This window comes from Microcaecilia unicolor, chromosome 14 (assembly GCF_901765095.1).
Source record: "Microcaecilia unicolor chromosome 14, aMicUni1.1, whole genome shotgun sequence".
Taxonomy (NCBI): domain Eukaryota; kingdom Metazoa; phylum Chordata; class Amphibia; order Gymnophiona; family Siphonopidae; genus Microcaecilia; species Microcaecilia unicolor.
Window position 1 is genome coordinate 31,452,885 of NC_044044.1, and position 24,526 is coordinate 31,477,410.

At 47.5% G+C, this 24,526-nt stretch overlaps 1 protein-coding gene across 2 annotated transcripts; it reads right to left on the reverse strand.

The window, feature by feature from the left end:
• Nucleotides 1–9,770: 9,770 nt before the first annotated feature.
• On the reverse strand, nt 9,771–23,899 carry RABGGTA (Rab geranylgeranyltransferase subunit alpha). Of its 2 annotated transcripts, XM_030187716.1 has the most exons (17): nt 23,835–23,899; nt 19,870–19,909; nt 19,489–19,599; nt 19,123–19,247; nt 18,386–18,573; nt 18,092–18,289; nt 17,439–17,522; nt 16,866–16,948; nt 16,603–16,704; nt 16,330–16,435; nt 15,895–15,946; nt 15,682–15,770; nt 14,386–14,474; nt 13,988–14,104; nt 13,379–13,492; nt 10,854–10,941; nt 9,771–10,079 (listed from the first exon to the last, which is right to left on the reverse strand). In XM_030187716.1, exons 2-17 carry the CDS (start codon nt 19,870–19,872, stop codon nt 9,931–9,933), a joined length of 1,698 nt encoding a protein of 565 aa, XP_030043576.1. In that variant the 5' UTR covers nt 19,873–19,909; nt 23,835–23,899; the 3' UTR covers nt 9,771–9,930. The 2 variants fall into 2 exon arrangements, with proteins under 2 accessions (XP_030043576.1, XP_030043575.1); XM_030187715.1 differs by lacking the exons at nt 19,870–19,909; nt 23,835–23,899 and having other exon boundaries at nt 19,489–19,605.
• Between the last annotated feature and the right edge of the window lie 627 nt (nt 23,900–24,526).

Genomic DNA, 24,526 nt, shown 5'->3' on the forward strand with positions numbered 1-24,526 from the left:
GCTTTCGTTTACATTGTTACTCGCCTCGAGCAGTTTAGTGTGGTGTGTACTCAAATAAAGCAAAGAAAGTATGCTGGATTTTCAGAATTTATGCCATACCATATCTCACTGTATTTTTTCTGTATTGTTACTGTATCCAAGGTTTTAATATTTTATTGTTACATTGTAAACGTCAGAAGATAAAGACCTGTAAACTGCCTTGATATTTTTTGAAAGGCAGGGTTTCAAATTTTATACAGAAATAAATACTGCAAGTATGGACCATCTAGAAAGTCGATAGTAGAACAATAGTGACCTAAGAGACACTCCGACTATAGACCACCAAGATCAACAGAGGAATCATACTGACTTCCAAGACACACTGTATGTACCACCAAGAAGGTAAATAGTTTATTAACATTTGTAAACTGTTCTTACTGACCTCAGAGACACACTGTATGGACCATCAAGAAGGTCAATAGTAGAACAGTGACCTCAGAAATACACTGCAAGTAAATACCACCAAGAAGATCAATAGTGGAATCATATTGACTTCCTAGACACACTGTGAGCTATGGGCCATCAAGAAGGTTGATAATGGCACAGTACTGACCTCTGAGACATTCTGTGAATATGGACCACCAAGAAAGTCGATAGTGGAACAGTACTGACCTCGGAGACTGCTGTTGACTATGGACCACCAAGAAGGTCAATAGTAGAATAATACTGACCTCAGAAATACATTTTAAGTATGGACTACCAAAAAGATCAATTGGGGAACAATACTGATCCCGAAGACATTATGTGAATTTGGACTTCCAAGAAGAGTAACAGTGCCATCTTATTGAGGTTTTTTGGCTGATGATGAGGAAGTCCAACCGCCTATTGACTCTTCTACGTGTCAAGGGGTTTCTCGAGGCCTTTTCCTTTTAAAGACACATTGAGGCATATTTTCAAAGCACTTAGCCTTCCAAAGTTCCATAGGTTTCTATGGAACTTTGGAAGGCTAAGTGCTTTGAAAATATGCCTAAAAGAGTACTTGCTTGAAGTAATTTTCTTTGAGTACCTAAATAATTTTTTAATTTTTTACTTTCAAATTACACAAGAAGACATGAAGGCAGTACGCGAGCAGCCATTCAGGGACTGGAGGACATCGATCAGAGGCATGCCTGCCCTCCGCAGCCTCTGGCCAATTTAAAAGACCAGAAGAGTCATCAAGGAGCACTAAGTAATAATCTAATATCTAATCTAATAATCATACTGTATCCTGAGAAGTATTGAGACACATTAACCCATAGGTCTATACAGTATAATATTAAACAGTATACAGAGCAGCTTGAACACACAGGAGATATATTACTCATAAGGGCTGTATTACCACAGAATATCCCAATTGGTACGATTATATACCATGCACTTTTTATTTATTTGTATCCCACATTTTCCCTCCTATTGGCAGTACTCAATGTGGCTTACATTATTCCATCATGGCGATTGTCATTTCCGGAGTGAGTGATACAAGTGGTATTACGTTAGAGATCATGATTGGCATAGTAGATTAAACAGTCGAGTATAAAGAGTTCATATTCGGAATTGGGGATAGGATGGTAATGCGTTAAAGTTCATTCGTAGTAGTCATTGGTAGTCTAGTATAGAGAGTTGGGTTTTATCTAGTTCAGGCTTGAGTTTCTTTGACTGGTAATTAAGCTGCATCGTTGTGGTGTGCCTTTTTGAACAGGTTGGTCTTCAGTAATCTTCGAAAGTTAGTTAGGTCGCGGATTTCTCTCACGGCATGTGGTAAGGCATTCCATAGCTGCGTGCTTATGTAGGGGAAGCTGGATGCATGTGTTAATTTATATTTTAGACCTTTGCAGCTAGGATAATGGAGATTCACTCGGGGCGATTTATGATCACAGCAGCACTGTATTAAGAATGAATGAGCAAATCGAGTGAGCCGAGTAATCCAAATCTGCGGCATCAGGCAGCCTGTTATTTCACAGGATGAGAGATGATCACCTGGCACCCCCAGCAATATTAACATATAGTCCTCGATGCAGAAAGCCATGCTGCATGTAAAAAAATGTTCTCCTATATGGGAAAGACCAGCGCGCACACACACGCAAAGCTCTGCGGTTAGCGGCAGCTGTATTATGCACACAAGAAACGTTTGCATTGGCAGAGTTCTCCCCCGGATTCTACTTAGGCACTGAAATTTCGGCACAAATCCATGACGTGTGCACAGCTAAACTGGTTAACGAGCCGTAACAATTAATTGGTCTTAGCAATCAATTATTGAAGTTAATTGGCAGTAACCCAGATCTGAGCATGCATCTGCTCAGCGCCCTGTTCTACGACACTGGACATCTAAACCCCCACGGTGCGTGACTCAAAAGGGGGCGTGGCCAGGGAAGGGATATGGGTGTGCATCAGACTAGCGCCATTTATGCTCTGAAATGCCATGAGTTGGGTGCCAGCACTTGGACCAGGACAAATATAGAGGTCTATAAGATAATGAGTGGACTGGAACGGGTCGATGTGGAGCGTCTGTTTGCGCTTTCTAAAAATACTAGGACAAGGGGGCATGCGATGATGCTGCAGTGTGGTAAATTTAAAACGAATCAGAGGAAATTTTTCTTCACTCAACGTGTAGTTAAAATCTGGAATTCGCTGCCGGAAAAGCTGGTTAAGGCGGTTAACTTAGCGGACTTCAAAAAAAGAGTTGGACGGCTTCCTGGAGGAAAAGGCCATAGAACGTTAACGATTGGGTGAGGGAATACAGTATTTATTTATTTGTTACATTTGTATCCCACATTTTCCCACCTATTTGCAGGCTCAATGTGGCTTACATAGCGCCATGGGGCGAAAGCCTCCTCCAGTGAAGAAACAAATTTCTAGGATGGGCGGGACAAATTCCTTGTTCTTTCGGCCGCTGTCGGTGACAGGGTGCTGGGCTTGATGGACTCTTGGTCTGTCCCAGCATGGCGATGCTTATGTACTTATGTACCATCTCTCAGCTTTAGGCAGGGGTGTGCTGGTAAATTTTTAACAGGCTCTTTCTCCGGACGTAGCCAGCTCTGCAGTTGGAAGGGCCAGGGGTGGGTGGGGGAGCAACACTTGCCTCTCTCTCCTCCTTCCCTTCGTGCGGGCACGCTAGGCATACCTTTGCTGGCAGCCAATAAATGGACTGCCACCACTCCCAACGTCTTGCTCTGAGCAGCACACTGGAACTTCTCTCACATGCCCGAGAAGTCCCAGCCTGCTGCCCAGAGTCGGGGAGCAGCAGTAGTCTATTTACTTGGCTGGCAGGGCTCAGCATCCCCACCGGCAAAGTAAAAGATAATTCAGCAGGGGGCCCAAGACCACATTTTGGGAGCCAGTTGTTAAAGTAGCCATGGAGGGCCCTACTTTAACAACCGGCTCCCAAAATGCTTAAAAACTTAACAACCGGCTCTTGAGAGCCTGTGAGAGCCTGCTCCAGCACACCACTGGCTTTAGGTGTGGGAATCGGCTCTAAGCACTCATCCCAGGGAGTTCTTTAGAGAACAGAGTTTAGCACTGATTTTATTTATTCGGATTTATTAACCGCCTTTATGAAGAGATTTATAGAATTCCTCGCCCCAACGCGCATATGCTGGAAACGCTATTTCAGTATTGCATTATACCAGGTGTCCAGCATCCCTTCCCCTCATTCTAGAACTTATTTGAGTGTGTGAGTAAGTGAGGGTTTGAGGGTTGGTTGCTAAGTACGAATGTGGCGTGTCTGGATTGTTTATGATAGGTTATAAAATTACATTGGATGGGAGAGTTCAGGCTATTTTGACTGTAGTCCCAAGATACGGCTTACAAAATACGCTGTGTTCTTTTCTTGGTGGTGGGGGGGGGGGGGGGGACTTTTCATATCGTGTATGCTATTTTTCTCTGTTGTGAATTGTTGGATTACACAGAGGCATATTTTCAAAGCACTTTGGGAGGCTAAGTTCCATAGGTTTCTATGGAACTTTGGGAGGCTAAGTGCTTTGAAAATGAGCTTGACAGTTTTGTACTCTCGGATCCAGTTTAAAAAAAAAATGGTGTTGTTCAAACATGCTTTTGGAACTTAGGCAGAGAACAAATCATTAATCATGATCATCAGTGAAAGAACAGATTAGAAAAAATGTGATCAATAGAACGTAACCACACCTTAATATATTTCCACCATTCAATAAAAACGTAACCACACCTTAGCATTTGTCCACCATTCCCGGTGTAGTTATGTTTTATTGGTGACATTTTTCTAATTATCTTCAAGTGATTGTAAGCTCTATTGAGCAGGGACTGTTCAGCGCTGCGTGCGTCTGGTAGCGCTATACAAATGCTAATAATAATTTCTTTCTTGGATGTTTTGGTCATTAAAGATCCACAGGGTGGTTACGGGTACCACGATCACCCCCCCTCCCCCGGGGTGTGGCCAACTTCTATGTTTCCCAGTTTGAGAAACATTTTTACTCTACTCTACTCAAGAAATTTAAACTGCCCCAACTTGACATTTCGTCCTTTAGATTGTAAGCTCCTTTGAGCAGGGACCGTCCTTCTTTGTTAATTTGTACAGCGCTGCGTAACCCTAGTAGCGCTCTAGAAATGTTAAGTAGTAGTAGTAGGTTAGCATGGTGGAAATATACCGAGGTTTGGAACTTAGGCTGAATTACCCGAGGCTGGATCCCTAGACCCTGGGAATTAGTTTGTTTTAGACTTCGATATAGTTCTCTGACTGTTTTCTGTTTCTTATTGTTACATTGTAGATTGTAAGTCAATTTGACTTGGTTTTCACACTGAAAGCGGTTAGAGAAATTCCAAATACATAAAAAATACAGTAGATCTATGGTGAGGCGGCTGAATTTGGATAATGACATTGTTACGACTGCCTGCTTCAAATTCCTTATCAGTTAGTTGAAACCCGTAACAGATCGTTGTGTACTGCTGGACCTTTTCACTGGAATGAGTTTACCAGTAAAACCAGGACACAGATGAATTAGTGCAGTTTGGGTGGAAAAGGTGTTGATTCAGAAAGCATTTGGATAATCTGCTAACACGGACACACTTTTTTTTTAATTATTTTATTTTTACATTTGTACCCCGCACTTTCCCACTCATGGCAGGCTCAATGCGGCTTACATGGGGCAATGGAGGGTTAAGTGACTTGCCCAGAGTCACAAGGAGCTGCCTGTGCCTGAAGTGGGAATCCAACTCAGTTCCTCAGGACCAAAGTCCACCACCCTAACCACTAGGCCACTCCTCCACTCCTGTAGATTTTTTTTAAATGTTGTTGTACTTAAGTATTTTATTTTGTTTTCATGTTTGTGTTCATATATTTTATGTATGTTTTATTGTACCCCACTCAGAACTATGGATTGAATGGATCATAAATATATATTTTTTCAATAAATAAAAGACATCCGCTACTGTTTTTCTGACACTGTATTGCTTGCAGTAAAGAGAAGAAACAGGTATGAAATCGTCACAAAAACTACCACAGAATAAGCTCACCGTTTACTCTTCCTCAGACCTTGCATTAGAAAATCCTGCCCGCAATCTTCCGGGTTTCTGCACCTGCACTAAATAGATAATATCTTCATTCATTTATTTATTTATTGATTGCATTTGCATCCCACATTTTCCCCACCAATTTGCAGGCTCAATGTGGCTTACATTATGCCGTAATGGCGATCGCCATTTCCGGATATAGAGAATTACAAGTGGTATTGCATTCATGCGCATAAATGGTAGAGTAGAATACAAAGTGGTAATGCATTGAAGTTTCTGAATGATAGAGTGAATTATAAAATAAGATAGATAATCAACTATAGAAAGTTCATTTCCGGCACGAGAAATAAAGTGGTAATGCGTATTGCGTAACTTATCGTTAGTAGCAACGAAGGTTGTCATTCTAGTGTAAAGAGTTCGGTTATGTCTAGTATTTAGGATGGATCATTATGGAATGCCTTCTTCAACAGGTTGGTTTTCAGTAGGTTTTGGAAGATTAAGTACATAAGTATTGCCATACTGGGAAAGACCAAGGGTCCATCGAGCCCAGCATCCTGTTTCCAACAGTGGCCAATCCAGGTCACAAATACCCAACAAGATCCCAAAAATGTACAAAACATTTTATACTGCTTCTCCCAGAAATAGTGGATTTTCCCCAAGTCCATTTAATAACGGTCTATGGACTTGTCCTTTAGGAAGCCGTCCAAACCTTTTTTAAACTCCGCTAAGCTAACCACCTTTACCACATTCTCTGGCAACGAATTCCAGAGTTTAATTACACGTTGAGTGAAGAAACATTTTCTCTGATTCGTTTTAAATTTACTACATTGTAGCTTCATCGCATGCCCCTTAGTCCTAGTATTTTTGGAAAGGTCGTGTATTGTTTTTATGGCCTTTAATGAGCTGTGCGCACTTGAGCTTCTCCACAAAATCCATTAATATGCCCATGGTAGCGCACGGAAGCCACGCTAAACTGTGCGCAATGCCTACTGCTGACGGAAAGACAGACCTGTGTGCTTAAAGCTCACCTCTTCGATGCTGCATTCGGAACCTAACCTTTCGAACATACAGGTTGCCCCAATCTGTCTGACCTATCAGATTAACTGTACATTTGTCTTTTAGATTGTAAGCTCTTCGAGCAGGGACTGTCCTTCCATGTTAAATTGTACAGCGCTGCGTAACCCTAGTAGCGCTTTAGAAATGTTAAGTAGTAGTAGTAGTTTAGCCAAGAGACGGAAATGAAACCATGGCAGGAGAAAGGTAGATGTGTGTTCACGCTACTCAGCAGGTCCAGTGTATGCCCAAGGCATGAAGGGTGAGGTAGCTGGCAGGTAAACTTTATTCCAGCTGGTTGCCAGTTGGAGAGGAAATCCCAGGTAAGGACCTGGACAGGGGTGTGGTGCAGTGGATAAGGGGCACCCTCCCTTTACTTCCATCATTGTGCAGTGACAAGTAATGGCAGAAACTCGAGAGGATGGCAGTGATAAACCATAATTAGGTGATGATTACCTGCTTGTGCAGTGCTCCGACCCAAGCAATAAAAATAAGCACATTATTCATGTCACTGCCGGGAGGAAATTGTATTGCACAGAGGAGGCGGGGCAATACCATTCTCTCACAGAGCTGCATCCCTAAGCCCTCCAGACATCGTGGAAGGGGGGGCACAAGTGAAGGTAACTCCCCAGAAATCCTGGCATGGGGGGGGTTGGTGACCCGTGAGAGCAGCACAGAGAAAGGAGAAACACTGATAGAGAACCTGAATCTTATGGACATCCATCAGCCCGTGACCTTTTCTCTTTGTACTTTGTGGTTTGGGATACTGGACTGTCTGATGAGTAGAGGGACAGGAGGATGGGATATGGGTGGGGGCATCTCAAATGAAAGCCAGCTGGAAAGGTTTGGGCAGTGTGGAGTACGAGGCCTCCACAGAAGCCGAATCACCCCCCCCCCCCCCCCACAAAAGAATGTCTTCTATGTGTGACTCCACCCTTCCAGTCATGAAAAATTATTCTAACAATAAATTCCTGTAAAACTGGAAGGACAAGACTAAGACAGCATCCTGCTATTTCATCTTCCTGCTGCCACTTCTCTCCTTACCCTCCTCTCCCCTATCTTTTCTGGTGACACTTCTTCCCTCCCCTCCTGCCTTTTCCGCTGCCCTCTCCTCTCCCATCTTTTCTGCTTGCCCTCCTCCCCTCCTCCCTCTTCTTACATTTCTATTGGCCCTGATCTCCCCCTATACTCCTACTGTCCACTGCCCCGTTCTGCTGTCCCTGTTCTTGCCCTTCTCCCCCCCCCCATTCCCTTTCCACAGCCTCCTCCTCCCTCACCTTTCATTGCTTGTTCCCCTATATTTCTCCTGCCTCTCCCTCCATTTCCAGCCCCCCTCCACCATTCCCTTTCCCAGCCTCTTCCTCTTTTCTTCTGCCTCTGCTCTCTGCCCCCTCCCCTCTTTCACTGCTCGTATTCTCCCTCTACCCCTACTGCTTCTCCCACCATCCCCTTCCCCAGCCCCTGCTCTCCCTTATCCTCTTATGCCCCCCTCATTCATCAGGCCCTGGAATGAAGGTGGGGCCTTTCTTGTTTCTCCTTCCTCTTCATCCGTGCTTACTCATCAGTCACACCTTCCATCCTTGGTAGCAAATAGCACAGCCCAGTGTCCTTGCATAGGGGATTAAGGCCAGAGACTGCACCCATCTGCCAATACACACAGTTCTGTACATTGTGAGATCTGAGGGGGAGAGGAGGGTGTAAGGAAACCTATTCTATCTAATATATACAGAACAGAAGGAGGAACACCTCTGTTATCTGTTAACATCAGTGCGTTTTTTTTCTAGCAAAAAAGGTGCCAGTACTCAAATGCCAGGCTACCTACCCTTCATGGGTGGGGTGATCCTACATCAGCCAGGTCCCCTGCAACCAGTCACAGAATCTATGACAAGGCAGAATTGGTGTGTAGAGCCTGAGCTCTGTCATTAAAATACGAGGACCATGGGTCAATTTTAGCAGACAATGGAAAAGGTGCCGGTACTCAGTACCCCCAAGTACCCCCTCTCAAAAAAAAGCCCTGGTTAACATATACAGTCCAGGCCGTGCCAACAGGAGGTAATATATTCACCCAGGACAGTGTGAAAGAGCTATGCCTGGGAAGAGAGGGAGGGTGTGACCATTATTTACAGAGAAGCAGTCAGTGGGGCGTGCTAACCTTCAGCACTCAGCAGTTCTGTTTTCCTGGTTTTTTTCTTTTTTGTTTTTTTAACCAATACATGTGCTACTCTGGCAAGATCTTCACCGATTCCAGTGCCAATCCAGATTCCTCAAGCAGAGGGTGAGAGAGGGGTCAAGCCCAGCCCAGCAGAACAAGAAACACTTCTTCCACAAACGTGTAGCCACCTGCTACGCAAGAGCGTTCAGAGGACAAGAGGTGATGCAAGGATGGGTTAGAGACCGCAGAAAGAGGAGAGAAGTGACTCAGTAGAGATACGAAGCAAGAGAGAGAGAGAGAGAGAGAGAGACCCCAGAGCTGGGGAAAAAAACCTGCCTCCTTCAGCATGTGACCCGCAGAGACGCTTTCGTCTGGGCTCTCTGGGACAAGGACCCCAGTAACTATGGCACACAGCTCTGCAAACAGAGCTCACTTTGTGCCGTTGACAAAAGGAAAAAAAATCTCAGCAATGTTTTCCTGCTGCCTGTTCTGGCTTGTCACGGTAGAAATTGCAAAACCTTGGCACTGCCAGTAAATTGTTCAAAAATATGAAAGGGAAAATAAAGGCTACTCCTCAGCAAGGATACCAGAAAAGCAGGAGTGATGACCCATGCCAACAACAAAAAAATCGTATCACATATATGAAAATGTCGCACTACGTTCTACATTTTAATATTTTGACAGATTTCAATTGATTGCCAATAATTGTGGCAAACCTTCCAGAATCTCCATAGCTGGAGAAAAGAGAGCGGCCCCATCACCCCCACCCTACAGGGCAGGTTTCACCATGCTGCTTCCCCCGCTGGGCATCCCACAGTCCTGATCGCAGAGGGACAATCCACTGCTCTGCAAGTTAACCTATGGTGCCCTCTGCTGGGCATTCCTCGGTCCTGCTGCACAGAGGACCTCTGTGTGATGAGAACTGCAGGGCAAGTTACGTGATGCTGCCCTCTGCTGGACATCCCTCTATCCTGCTGTACATTTACCCTCTTTAATGGGTACTCTAGTTATAGGGAGAGCGGCAGAGGCTCACAGAAAGTCCAGGAGTGATACAGACAAGTTGTGATCAGGTTTCTGGCTGTGTTTAAATTTATTTGGCTAACAGCAGCTAAAGTAAAGTCTCTGCATTCTCCCATTAGTCCCTCTGTACCCCGCCAATAATAAATACACTTTGACCTCCCCAGTCGCCGGGTGCAAGCGGACAGCAGTCGTATGCATGCAGCCAATCACGTAATGATGTCTGGGACATGGGGCAGCAGCAGCGCCAGCTCTGACTGGACGTTGGGACTGTCACACAGGGGATTTCCCTGGAGGTGCAGGACGGACAGCCTGGGGCACGAGGCCAGGGGTTGAAGATCAGAGATTCCACGAATGCCTGAAACCTGAGTCAAGGAAGAAGTCACCTCCTGTCATAGCTTTACTCTCCTCGCACCAAGATTCTCACACTCCAGTGCACTAGTGTCCAAATTCACACTTCCAGTCCCCCTAAGCACAGAATGATCCACTCATTCTAGCACACTAGGGATCAGATTCACACTCCCGGCCTCTGAAGCACATCGGAATTCTCACACGCCAGTGCACTAGTATCCAAACTCATATTCCCAGTTGCTGAGCAAAGAATGATCCATCCTCTGAAGCACTAGTGCCCAGATTCACACTCCCAGGCTCTAAGCACATTGGGATTCTCACACCTCAGTGCACAAGAGTTCCAATTCACACTCCCAGTCTCTGAGCATAGAATGATTCACTCATTTCAGTGCACTAGTGCAATGATTCACACTCCCAGTCCCTGAGCATAGAATGATTCACTCGTTCTAGTGCACTAGTGCATTGATTCACACTCCCAGTCCCTGAGCATAGAATGATTCACTCATTCTAGTGCACTAGTGCAATGATTCACACTCCCAGCCTCTGAGCACATCAGGATCCTCACACCTCAGTGCACAAGAGTCCAAATTCACACTCCCAGTCCCTGAGCACAGAATGATTCACTGATTCTAGTGCACCAGCACCAGGATTCCCGCTGCCAGCCTCTTAAGCACATCAGAATTCTCACACCCCAGGTACACTAGTGCCAAGATTCACACAAACACATCCCGAAACGTCAGTCTGACGAAACGCTACATTTCAGAGTCTGTAGTAAGGATACAATTGTTTCTTAAAGAAACCTCTTCCAGTTTGGGTAGATGCGACAGTCCTTCTAACGACTCAATAATATTGTCATCAGCTTCTAGCACCTGAGGGCGAGAAAGAGGAGAAGAGAGCAGGCCGTAACCTGTTGGTAATCTCTTTAGAAATGTCTCAGTAATTCATCCTGACTGTCAGCCAGTCACCGAGGGGCCCTGTTATAAAGGTGCGCTGAAAAATGGCCTGAACTGGTGTAGACGCGTGTTTTGGGCGCGCACAGAATCATTTTTCAGCGCACCTGTAAAAAAAAAAGGCCTTTTTAAAATTTTTGCCCAAAACGGACATACGGCAAAATGAAAATTGCCGCGTGTCCATTTGGGTCCGAGACCTTACCGGCAGCCACTGACCTAGCGGTAAGGATCTCACGCGGAAACCGGGCGTTGAATGACGATTACCGCCCACAAGCGCCAGAAAATAAAAATGTTTTCCGGCGCTTAGCGGACACGTGTCAAAAATGAAATTACCGCAAGGGCCACGTGGCAGCTGGGCGGTAACTCAAAACTGACGCGCGTGTAGGGCGCCTACGCGACTTAGTGAAAGGCCCCCTGAAACATACAAACCATTATAAAAGGTCAGGAAGCTGCCAGCGATCAGTCTGTCACTAAAGCAGATGCAGTTAATGTGAGAAGACACCGTGGATGGAGGTGGAGTCCCCGATCCATTCCAGAGGTGGTGTCTTGTGCAGAACACATGTGATGTATCATAGAGATAATGTTACAAGATGTGGCCTGTTCCCAGCAGCCTTTCACCCCCCTTAAAGGATACCCACAATGCATTCAAAAGGCAGTATGTTATGTGGAATAGGCTTGGTCCCTGTGCTATGACAAACACTGACATAGTAACATAGTAGATGACGGCAGAAAAAGACCTGCACGGTCCATCCAGTCTGCCCAACAAGATAACTCATATTTGCTACTTTTTGTGTATACCCTACTTTGATTTGTACCTGTGCTCTTCAGGGCTCAGACCGCATAAGTCTGCCCAGCACTATCCCCGCCTCCCAACCACCAGCCCCGCCTCCCAACCACCGGCTCTGGCACAGACCATATAAGTCTGCCCAGCACTATCCCCGCCTCCCAACCACCAGCCCTGCCTCCCAACCACCGGCTCTGGCACAGACCGTATAAGTCTGCCCAGCACTATCCCCGCCTCCCAACCACTGGCTCTGGCACAGACCGTATAAGTCTGCCCAGCACTATCCCCGCCTCCCAACCACCAGCCCGGCCTCCCACCACCGGCTCTGGCACAGACCGTATAAGTCTGCCCAGCACTATCCCCGCCTCCCAACCACCAGCCCCGCCTCCCACCACCGGCTCTGGCACAGACCGTATAAGTCTGCCCAGCACTATCCCCGCCTCCCACCACCGGCTCTGGCACAGACCGTATAAGTCTGCCCAGCACTATCCCCGCCTCCCAACCACCGGCTCTGGCACAGACCGTATAAGTCTGCCCTGCACTATCCCCGCCTCCCAACCACCAGCCCCGCCTCCCACCACCGGCTCTGGCACAGACCATATAAGTCTGCCCAGCACTATCCCCGCCTCCCAACCACTGGCTCTGGCACAGACCGTATAAGTCTGCCCAGCACTATCCCCGCCTCCCAACCACCAGCCCGGCCTCCCACCACCGGCTCTGGCACAGACCGTATAAGTCTGCCCAGCACTATCCCCGCCTCCCAACCACCAGCCCCGCCTCCCACCACCGGCTCTGGCACAGACCGTATAAGTCTGCCCAGCACTATCCCCGCCTCCCACCACCGGCTCTGGCACAGACCGTATAAGTCTGCCCAGCACTATCCCCGCCTCCCAACCACCGGCTCTGGCACAGACCGTATAAGTCTGCCCAGCACTATCCCCGCCTCCCAACCACCAGCCCCGCCTCCCACCACCGGCTCTGGCACAGACCGTATAAGTCTGCCCTGCACTATCCCCGCCTCCCAACCACCAGCCCCGCCTCCCACCACCGGCTCTGGCACAGACCATATAAGTCTGCCCAGCACTATCCCCGCCTCCCAACCACCAGCCCCGCCTCCCAACCACCGGCTCTGGCACAGACCATATAAGTCTGCCCAGCACTAGGACAAACACTGACCATTCAGTAAACGTAATCTGGAATGGTAAAAGATCAGTGACTGACAGATCGAGACACAGGCTAATAGTCAACAAAAACAGAGAAAGAAAAGGAGACAGTATGACAGGAGAAAAGAGAAAGAATGCCAATAAAAGGAAAAAGCACACAACAGAGAGGGAAAGAAAAGAAAGGTCACAGACACAATGGAGAGAGGGAGGAAAAATAAGAGAAAAGAGAAGTGCCAAGAAAACAGAGAACATGGTGTAGACAAGAGCCAATAAAAGAGAATAAATAAAGAAAACAGAAAAAAAAAATCAAAGTGAAAAAACATAGAGGCGAGAGAGCAGAGAATGAACGAAGTGAGAGGGTTCAGTGTGAACCTGCAGGGAGGAGGAGGAGGAGGAAGGCAGCTCTCACCTCCAGGCATCGCAGCATGGCCAGAGCCCTGGGAAGTGCCCGCAGCTGATTGGTCGAGAGGTTCATGTGTGTAACCAATAGAAGCTGTTCCTCGTGGTATAAGGTGGTCAGACCCTGGGAGGGAGACAAATAACCGTACGACAAACTAATTAAGACCATGAAAACAGGAAGTAAGGACAACACAAGACCCATGGACCAATTCCGCAAAGTACATGCGAAACTACAAGTGTATATTAATTAAAAACTGTTCTTTGGACTTCTGGAACCTGTAGGAGCCCATCCAACAAAGCAAAAACACAGAGGTATATGCCTCCCCCCCCAAAAAAAAACCCCCAAACCATCCCTTCTATCCCAAAACAGTGAGCTTATGTCCCAAACGATGAAGTCTCTCCCTTACTGATGAAATCCCAACAAGTCACAATGATGAATTCCTAATGCAGAAGAACCACCATCAGCCCTGAACTCAGGAACCACCTCGGTGTTAAGCAGTGAGCCCCCAAAATTCTTCCCCAGAAAGAACATCCTTTCTGAGGTGTCCTTTAGTTCTATGGAACAGTTCCTTGCAGGGATGCAGCAATGAGGGGGTCTGCACCTGGATGCCTGCAGTACCTTGCATGACAGGACAATGACTCGGGATTCCGCATATTCCATTTTTAAAATGCAGTTCTCCATCAGGAACTTGCTTCGGAGATCGTTAAAGTAAGCAGAGCGCATCGGATCCACAGCCTACAAAACAGAAGGATGGATGGCAGATAAAGACCCTCAAAATCTTCCCAATCCTGGCATGAATGCTCCCTCCCTCTCCCTCCCATCTTCAACTGAGGATCCTCTGTGCCTGTTCCAGGCTTTATCCCTCACTCCCCCACCACTGAGGATCCTCTGTGATTGTCCCAGGCTTTACCTCTCACTTTCCCAACACGGAGAATCCTCAGCCCAGTTTTAACCCTTTCACCCTCTCTTCTGTCTCCTCACTTCTCTCTAAACCTCTAACCCTGTCTTCTCCTAACCTTCAATGTCTGGAAGTAGCCGAGAGTTTCTTTTTCATAACCCAAGGGGTCGAGAGCACGCATCAAGAGAATAATTGTGAGCAAACACCCTGAAAAAGAAGAAAGGGGACATCAGAAATTTACACTAGCCCAAAGACACCCTGAAGAGGGTCTGCTACACCCAGTAGAGGCCAGGGAGATGCCTCCTATATGGTCTACTGGAGACACAGGACGCCGGCGACTGTCACACAAATGCCACCTAGCCATGTATACACATAAACTGGCTAGCTCTGATAAGTGCTTACATAAGCACGAATGGCCTCCCCACTGGTCTTGTGACAGGAAGTTCAGGCCTCCACGGCAGGAAATGACATCACTATATGCTGAAATGTTCTACCTAGTGTGCAGCATCAGCCAAAAAAGCCAACAGGATGCTAGGAATTATTAGGAAAGGGATGCAAAATAAGACCAAAAATATTTTAATGCCTCTATATCGCTCCACGGTGTGACCTCACCTTGAGTATTATGTCCAATTCTGGCTGCAGTATCTCATCAAAGATATAGTGGAATTAGAAAAGGTTCAAAGAAGAGCAAACAAAATGATAAAAGGGAAGGAACTCCTCCCAGATGAGGAAAGACTAAAGAGATTAGGGCTCTTCAGCTTCGAAAAGAGAAAGCTGAGGGGGGATATGATTGAGGTCTATAAAATCCTGAGAGGAGCAGAACAGGTAAAAGTGAATCGATTTTCTTCTCTTTCAAAAAATACAAGGACCAGGGGACACTCAATGAAATTACATGGAAATACTTTTAAAACAAAGAATAGTTAAGCTCTGGAACTCGTTGCTGGAGGATGTGATAAAAGTGGTTAGTGTATTTGGGTTTAAAAAATAAGGTTTGGACAAGTTCCTGGAGGAAAAGCCCATAGTCTGTTATTGAGATGGACATGGGGGAAGCCACTGCTTGCCCTGGGATTGGTAGCATGGAATGTTGCTATTCTTGGGGATTCCAGAATCTTGTTACTCTTTGAGGTTCTGGAATGTTGTTCTTCTTGGGGATTCCAGAATCTCGTTACTCTTTGAGGTTCTGGAATGTTGCTATTCTTGGGGATTCCAGGATCTCGTTACTCTTTGAGGTTCTGGAATGTTGCTCTTCTTGGGGATTCCAGAATCTCGTTTCTCTTTGAGGTTCTGGAATGTTGCTGCTCTTTGGGTTTCGGCCAGGTATTTGCGACCTGGATTGGCCATTGCTGGAAGCAGGACACTGGGCTAGATGGACCATTGGTCTGACTCAGTTATGTTCTTTCTAAAAGACGCTTACACTTGTTCTCAGGTTCCAGTTCCTGCAGCTCCTTGCACGACTCTAACTCATGCTGAAGTACTGTGGATTTTTCCACGGAGAGTTCACACCTAAGAGACAGAAAAATGGCAGCTCTGTGCATACTCATGCCAACAGGTGACCCTGAATGCATACAAACAGAAGGGCATCGCAGAAAATGTTGCAAATGTAGACACTGAGGAAACTTGCGGATACCTGAATATCTGCTCTTCGGTGGCAGAGTCTCGGTTCCAGCTCTCTTGATGACCTGGAAAGAATAAACGAGACAGAAAGGGTCATTCATCTCCCTTCCTACCTTATCTGACACAGATTTCAGTTTTGGATTCGGCACTGAAACTGACCTGAAATCTGGAATTTGGGTTCTGGCCGAAAATGCCAGTCTATACGTATAATCAAAAATACAAATGGCCAACTTTTTCTTCTCCAGGCGGGGGCCATATTAAACCTTGTATCAGAACAAGAGAAATCCAGCGCCTAAAACATTTTTTCAACTGAACTTTCAGTACAACATTGGTCAGTACAATCGTTCCAGTTTTACTGGGGAGTTTCCGTCCTTCACTTGTCCAGTCTGTACACCTGCGTAAACAGTTTGTACGGGATTAAGAGAGCCCTGGAAACCTCTGTTCTTACCTCTGTACAGGACACACTCTTTCTTTGCCGCTCCTTCCTTCCAGAGCACACGGAAGGTGTGCTGGGGGCAGAGGTCACCGAGTGACCCTGTAGGCAGGTCACAAAGCTAAGGGCAGTGGATGTTAGGGAAAGCAGGTGCCATTCTGCGAGAAGAGACTGTGGGTAGAGGTGGAGACAGCAGTCCAGTCCAGAGACGGAGTCTCGTGCAGGACACAAGCAAAAACCAGAAGTGGCCCGTTTCCGTTAGCTTTTCACCCTCTCTTCAAAGGATACCCACAGGAAGCTCGAACTATTTCTCCTCTCCGCAGAGCGCCAGGAAACCATCAGCGGAGCCCCATCCAGGAACAAAAGCAGGTCGTCAGATCCTGGATGAACCTAATAACCCACAAGGCAATCTTGTCAGTGTCACCCCCACAAACAAGGGCCTAGTTACCCCCAAAACACAGGAGCCTTGCACCACCCCCAGCAGCCAAGGCCGAGTAACCACTGTCGGTATTTCATGAGCACGGCCTTGGGATAAAATTCTCCTTACTCACGGACACAGGATGGGAAAAGCCCACAGACAGCCATTCTCCGTCCCGGCTGACGAAAATACAAATGATGGAGACCTCACGATCCACTGAGGAAAGAACATGCAGACGGGACACAGGGTTAATGCATGACAAAAATACTAGGACTAGGGGGCATGTGATGAAACTACAGTGTAGTAAATTTAAAACAAATCGGGGAAAATCTGTCTTCACCCAACGCGTAATTAAACTCTGGAATTCGTTGCCGGAGAACATGGTGAAGGCGGTTAGCTTGGCAGAGTTTAAAAGGGGGTTAGACGGTTTCCTAAAGGACAAGTCCATAAACCGCTACTAAATGGACTTGGGAAAAATCCACAAGTCCAGGAATAACATGTATAGAACGTTTGTACGTTTGGGAAGCTTGCCAGGTGCCCTTGGCCTGGATTGGCCGCTGTCGTGGACAGGATGCTGGGCTCAATGGACCCTTGGTCTTTTCCCAGTATGGCATTACTTATGTACTTATGACAACTGTATTGCAGGATGGGAAGTACTTGGTAGGCGGAGGGTGGGTTAAGGTGGGAGGCGCAGTGGGTAGCTTACCTCTGCCTAGAAGCCAACGGTGGTACAGCCAGGCGCTCTGATCACTGGGGTCCGTAAAGAAAGCGTTCTGCGCCAGCTCTAACTCTGGGAGCGGGAAAGGAAGACGGAGAGAGAGAAGAGACAGAGAGCGTTAAACGCCGGTGAGCAGCGATTTCTTCCTCTTCTTTCCCTTCCACCCGGTACCCGGTCAAAATAACCCCGACAAAACAGCTCCCGACATAATAGTCCTTGACATAACAGCCACTGTCAAAACGGCCTGCCCACAATATAACCCTTGGCAAGTTAGCCCCCCCCCCCCCCCCCGACAAAATGCCCAGAATTTGGGTCTGCATTTTTTCCCCTAATAATCTTACCTTGCCAATCAGGATAAGGTTGGTAAGACAATGAAAATGATGACAATATTGTGTTTATTTTAATTATTATGTTGATGGAAGAATAGTTTCTTTAAATAGCAGATCATGAATACCAGTTTGTAGCTATAGAATTTATGCAATTGGATGCTGGTAGGAGTCTTCATCAGTGAAGATTTCAGTTGTAGTTTATTATATTTTTTTGTGATGTGTTATATATTTTTTTTTATGGGGCTATTTTGTTACAAGGCTGTTTTGTCAGGGCTCTTATGACTGGGTGCCCTTCCACCCTCCCCCCAATACCTTTGAGCAGGACTTCCTCTGTGACCCTGCCCTGCCGCTGAGGGTCTGGATGGATCTGGGGGAGCAGCTTGCTTCGATAATGCCAAGAGGAATAATTGGAGAAGTTTTTAGCGATCAGGCCGTGGGTGAAAGCCAGTTCCTCCTCCGCCGAGACTTCCGAGCGTAAGACCACAAAGCGTCGGTAATCCCAACAGTGAACTGCGAGACAGAGAGAGATCGGGTGAGACTCGGGGGAGCTGGGGAGGGAGGGGGGTACGGTGAGGGGGAGCCTGGGAAGCCCCGGTTTGGACGTACAGTTTCTCTCATCCAGCTCCAGGAACCTGTTACACAGCTCCAACTCTCGGCTCCAGTCAGGCTCCGGCATTCGGTCCAGTACCCAGCAGCGGTGGTGCCAGCTGCCGTACGACTTGGGATTGACCCGCAGGCAGGACTCCAGGTGGGACAGCTCCCGCGTGTACAACTTCTGCATCTCATCTTCAGACCTGAGGGGGAGAAAGGAGGCAGCCACGTTACAGGCACAGCAAATCCGGCAGGAAAGAGGGGACAAGCAGGGCCGCAGAGAGACTGAACCAGGTCCGGGGAAGAGCCGCCACCCCCCCCCCCCAGATCACTGCCGCCTGCTCCCCACAATCCAATTTCCTTCGCTGGCGAGGATCCCGAGGTTCCGCCAGCAAAAAACGTGTTTCTCTAGCGCTGCTCTTCCACCGATTCCCTGCCCCTGCGCGCCTGAGAGGGGGTCCCGGCTGCAGTGACAGAGTTTTCTCTCTCCTGCTCCTGTCGGGACACGATCACTCGGGTCCTGTCAGGAGCAGGAGAGAAAGAGAGACCCCGGGACCGGGGAATTTTGCCCCCCCCCCCCGCCCCCCTCTCGGCGGCTATGGGGACTAGGGAGAGAGAACAGAACACAGTAAGAAGGGTCACGGGAGAAGAGAGGAGGAGAGCGACGCAAAGAGGGAGAAAGATGGAGGGGGCAGACGGGAAGGAGGGAACCAAACACCGAGAATTACAGCAGTGACCAGGCGGGAGCTCACTTTTCTTTCTCCGAGTGTAGGAAGATTTCCCGGCGGAAGTTCCAGAGTGTGGCAAAGTCCGGATTCGCCCCTAAAATCTGATTGGTCAATTCCAGCACCTCCTGGTCCAGCTCCTGCGACTGCCTCTGAAAAGGAAGTGGGTGAAAAGCATCACTGCTGGGAAGACAGCGCCCAACCTCGCCAGCACAAGGGGGTGGGATGGGAGGGTCAGGGGTGGCCCCCCAGTCATGCTGGAGGAGCGCCTTCTCCTAGAAGCGCATTCCTGTTCGTGTGATCTCACCAGCGTCAGAGGGAACTCTCAGCCCTACCCGTGTACCGGAAGGGAACGGGGACCGATTATTTCTCCTACCCGCCTTCCATCTTTACCTTCTGGAAGATGGCGGTAGTTGTAGCTGTGTAGAGCTGCAGCTTCTTCTCACGCTCTTTCCGTTTCGCCTCTTGCTGTTCCTCTGTCGTTTTCACTTTGATTCGTCCGTGCTGCATTTATCAGGGGGAAGACGAAGCAACAGTTTACCCTTACAGCATCTGTGCGCAGCGCGGGAGGCCTATCCCGGGGACACCTCCCCCCCTCCCGTCTCATCCTGCACACCGGAGCTTTATCCCAAGGTTAACCCTCTGTCCCCATCCTGCATGCTCTATCCTAAGGACCCTCTGCCCCGGGCATGGGTGTTCTACGCCAGGGCCCACTTCCTCCCCTCGCCCCAAGCACTGTGCTCTACTCCAGAACCCTCTGAACCTGAATCTTACCATGGTGGCACACGCAGGAGTAGCTTGGTTTAGTTAACACCTAAAAAAAGAAGAATCAAGTTCTTTATTCTTTGATGCAGGCTGAACTTCATGTGCATTTATTATCTACTTAATTTTAACTCCTGTCTTTTCGCTGGGAGTTGAAAGTGAGTTACGTTCAGAGGGGGGTCTAAAATCCCAGAGTTGTGTTATTGTCACTGCAGGAAATAAAGTGCATTAATGTGAGTCATTTAATCAATGTAGAACCTCGGTTTGTACCTGAGGCAATGGAGGGTTAAGTGACTTGCCCACGGTCAGAAGGAGAAGCAGTGGAGGAGTGGCCTAGTGGTTAGGGTGGTGGACTTTGATCCTGGGGAACTGGGTTCGATTCCCACTGCAGGCACAGGCAGCTCCTTGCGACTCTGGGCAAGTCACTTAACCCTCCATTGCCCCATGTAAGCCGCATTGAGCCTGCCGTGAGTGGGAAAGCGCAGGGTACAAATGTAACAAAAATAAAATAGATACTATTGGAGATTCTACATGGAATGTTGCTACTATTGGAGATTCTATATGGAATGTTGCTATTCCACTAGCAACATTCCATGTAGAAGCCTGCGCGGCCACATTGCTGATCTGCAAGGGCCGACTTCTAGTGGAATAGCAACATTCCATGTAGAATCTCAAATAGTAGCAACAGTGGAGGAGTGGCCTAGTGGTTAGGGTGGTGGACTTTGGTCCTGGGGAACTGGGTTCAATTCCCACCAGGCACAGGCAGCTCCTTGTGACTCTGGGCAAGTCACTTAACCCTCCATTGCCCCATGTAAGCCGCATTGAGCCTGCCATGAGTGGGAAAGTGCAGGGTACAAATGTAACAAAAATAAAATAGATACTATTGGAGATTCTACATGGAATGTTGCTACTATTTGAGATTCTACATGGAATGTTGCTACTATTGGAGATTCTACATGGAATGTTGCTATTCCACTAGCAACATTCCATGTAGAAGGCTGCGCAGGCTTCTGTTTCTGTGAGTCTGACGTCCTGCACGTACGTGTCAGACTCACAGAAGCAGAAGCCTGCGCGGCCACATTGGTGATCTGCAAGGGCCGACTTCTACATGGAATGTTGCTAGTGGAATAGCAACATTCCATGTAGAATCTCAAATAGTAGCAACAGTGGAGCAGTGGCCTAGTGGTTAGGGTGGCGGACTTTGGTCCTGAGGAACTGAGTTGGATTCCCACTTCAGGCACAGGCAGCTCCTTGTGACTCTGGGCAAGTCACTTAACCCTCCATTGCCCCATGTAAGCTGCATAGAGCCTGCCATGAGTGGGAAAGCGTGGGGTACAAATAAAAAACATTTTTTTTAACCCCAACCTCCCTGGTTCTCAGCCTGCGGCGCCAACCACTAGGCTTTTCCTCCACTCTGTGGTTTACCTCATAACCTTGCACCCGGGTCAGAGCATAAAGTGTAGATGGGTGAACCCGGATGTACATATAAAGAGTATAATGCTTCCCATACGCTCCAATTACTCATGTACAAAAACTAAATGTCCCTGTTCAAAAATATTCTTCAAGTCCTATCCCTAGAGTAACTTATCACATTAATTGATCTCCCCCTGAGGAATGCCTTAGCGGGGCACTTGTAACGTTCCGAAAGTCCACAAAGGAGTACGCTAGAAGTCTATACATGCCACGTATCTCTCAACCAAGCTACGGAACACCCTAACGTCAGACATCAGAAGAATCACTATCTAATCTTTCGTAACCTGTTAAAAAATCATATCTGTTCAAGAAATGTCTCACCGATGCAGGATTTATTGCATTTCTATCCCACATTTTCCCACCTCTTTGCAGGCTCAGTGTGGCTTACATTATGCCGTCATGGCAGGCGCCATTACCAAAAGGAGAGATACAGAATATTATTGCATTTGAAGTAGAGAAATATAACATAAATTAGAAATAAAAGTTATATAAATCATTTCAGGTGTAAGAGAACTAGGGTAGTATGAAACATTCAATAAATACATTTTGATTATAGTAAGCAAATAGTAAGTAACTTGTTCCCTATCATTAGGCTACAAGGAACTGTACCCACACCCGATTGCCATGTCAGGTCTCTCCTACTACTACTTAACATTTCTAGAGCGCTACTAGGGTTACGCAGCGCTGAACAGTTTAACAAAGAAGGACAGTCCCTGCTCGAAGGCGCTTACAATCTAAAGGACGAAATGTCAAGTTGGGGTCTATATACAGAGACTCAGGACCCCCCTCTTCTGCCTTTCTATATACAGAGGCTCAGGACCCCCCCTCTCTTCTGCCTTTCTATATACAGAGGCTCAGGACCCCCCCTCTCTTCTGCCTTTCTATATACAGAGACTCAGGACCCCCCCTCTCTTCTGCCTTTCTATATACAGAGACTCAGGACCCCCCCTCTCTTCTGCCTTTTTATATACAGAGGCTCAGGACCCCCCTCTCTTCTGCCTTTTTATATACAGAGACTCAGGACCCCCCCCTCTTCTGCCTTTTTATATACAGAGGCTCAGGACCCCCCCCCTCTCTTACTACTACTACTTAACATTTCTAGAGTGCTACTAGGGTTACGCAGCGCTGAACAGTTTAACAAAGAAGGACAGTCCCTGCTCGAAGGAACTTACAATCTAAAGGACAAAATGTCAAGTTGGGGCAGTCTACATTTCCTGAATAGAGGTGTAGTGGTTAGGTGCCAAAGGCGACATTGAAGAGGTGGGCTTTGAGCAAGGATTTGAAGATGGGCAGGGAGGGGGCCTGGCGTATGGGCTCAGGGAGTTTATTCCAGGCATAGGGTGAGGTGAGGCGAGGCAGAAAGGGCGGAGCCTGGAGTTGGCGGTGGTGGAGAAGGGTACTGAAAGGAGGGATTTGTCTTGAGAGCGGAGGTTACTTCCTGTTCCGGGGTAGAGGGAGCTGCAGCGAACGAGCAAAGAAGTTTAGCGAACTCGGAGCAGGCGCACGCCGCGGCACCCCCCCCCCAGCGGCGTGCACCCGGGGGGGGGGTGTCATTTCACCGGGGGGGGGGAAGGTGTAATTTAGTGGGTGGGGGGGGGGGGGGCGCATCGGTGCTCCACCCCGGGTGCCATCCAGGCAAGGAACGCCACTGAGCATAGTACATCTGGTTACACAATAGTTCATAGGGACAGACTAATAGATCTAAACAGCTAAAGACAATTAAGGTATGCAAATGCATAATACAGACAGATTGGTAGTGGTATTGAATAGAGGTTAGGTTAAGTGCCAGAAGCAGAGTCAAAAAGATGGGCTTGGAGCAAGGATTTGAAGATGGGTAGGGGATGGGGCCTGACGTATCAGTTCAGGAAGTCCATTCCAGGCAAAGGGAAAGGGCGGAGTCTGGAGTTAGCAGAGGTGGAGAAGGGAGCAGAAAGGAAGGATTTGTCCAGGGAGCGGAGGTTCCGGGTAGGCAGGAATGTAGGGGGCTGCAGGGCAGTGGGGCACCGCTGCTCCAAGAGGTATCTATGTCCAAGCCTCCCAAGTATTACTGGAACAAGCAAAATAAAAAAAACCCCTTCATCTCACTTTTCACATCAAAGGACAGAACAGGCTGCGGTTTCTGTTTATTCTTCTGCTATTGATACATTGTTTCTACTGCTCCGTAAACAGGGAATCCTTCCCATTATGACGTCACAAAGGGGAGTGGAACACACACAATGCACAGAGCAGGGGACACGTCTGGATGCTTTAAATAGTCCACAAACAAAAGCAATTATTCAAAACAGCCTTTGGGGGGGGGGGGGGGGGAGGATGCCTGCTGCCCCCGCCATTCTCTCTGCCACCCCAACACCCGCAGTGAACCAGCGGGTCTCGCCCCACCCACCTTGACAACAGCCCAGTGGTGCTCATTTCCAAAGCACACAGACATTGCAGCCTATGTAACTTTGAAAATGAGCCTCACTCTGACCTGACCCTGAATGTCTGCCACCACAATTGAATGATACCTGCTTCAGTCGGCTTCCGCCCTCACCGCTACCATCTTTCAAAATGGCGGTGCCTAACCTTTGACACCAACGAGGAGGTTGGATAAAACCGGAGACCAAGGGATGTGAAAACGTCGAAGCCAATTGGGAAGTCTCTATTTCCCCTTCCCGTCATCGCCATAAACTCTAAACAAATCAAGCAAACCTATGAGCTGCTGCATCCACGTTCTCACTTATTTAATCTCACTTATATTTTCAAACATGCCGACTTGTGTAGTATACTGATGTGCACCGAGGAATTATAATAACGGAATAACTTTTCATAGGTAGAGTAGAGGAGTGTGGTAGCCGTGTTAGTCCACTCTTAAGGTTATCAATAGAAATCAAACAAAATAAAACATGGAAAAGAAAATAAGATGATACCTTTTTTATTGGACATAATACATTTCTTGATTAGCTTTCGAAGGTTGCCCTTCTTCCTCAGATCGGAAATAAACAAATGTGGTAGCTGACAGTGTATATAAGTGAAAACATTCAAGCATTACTATGACAGTAAAATAGATACTATTGGAGATTCTACATGGAATGTTGCTACTATTGGACATTCTACATGGAATGTTGCTATTCCACTAGCAACATTCCATGTAGAAGGCTGCGCAGGCTTCTGTTTCTGTGAGTCTGACGTCCTGCAGGACGTCAGACTCACAGAAGCA

Bases quoted from the DNA above. Each gene is read 5' to 3' on its own strand.
- RABGGTA (XM_030187715.1), bottom strand. From the start codon at position 19,605: ATGCAGCACGGACGAATCAAAGTGAAAACGACAGAGGAACAGCAAGAG. The intron at 15,771-15,894 runs GTATCCGCAAGT...TCTGTCTCTTAG, and splicing joins ACCGAAGAGCAGATATTCAG to GTGTGAACTCTCCGTGGAAA. The intron at 10,080-10,853 runs GTATCCTTACTA...CTCAGGTTTCAG, and splicing joins GGTTTCTTTAAGAAACAATT to GCATTCGTGGAATCTCTGAT.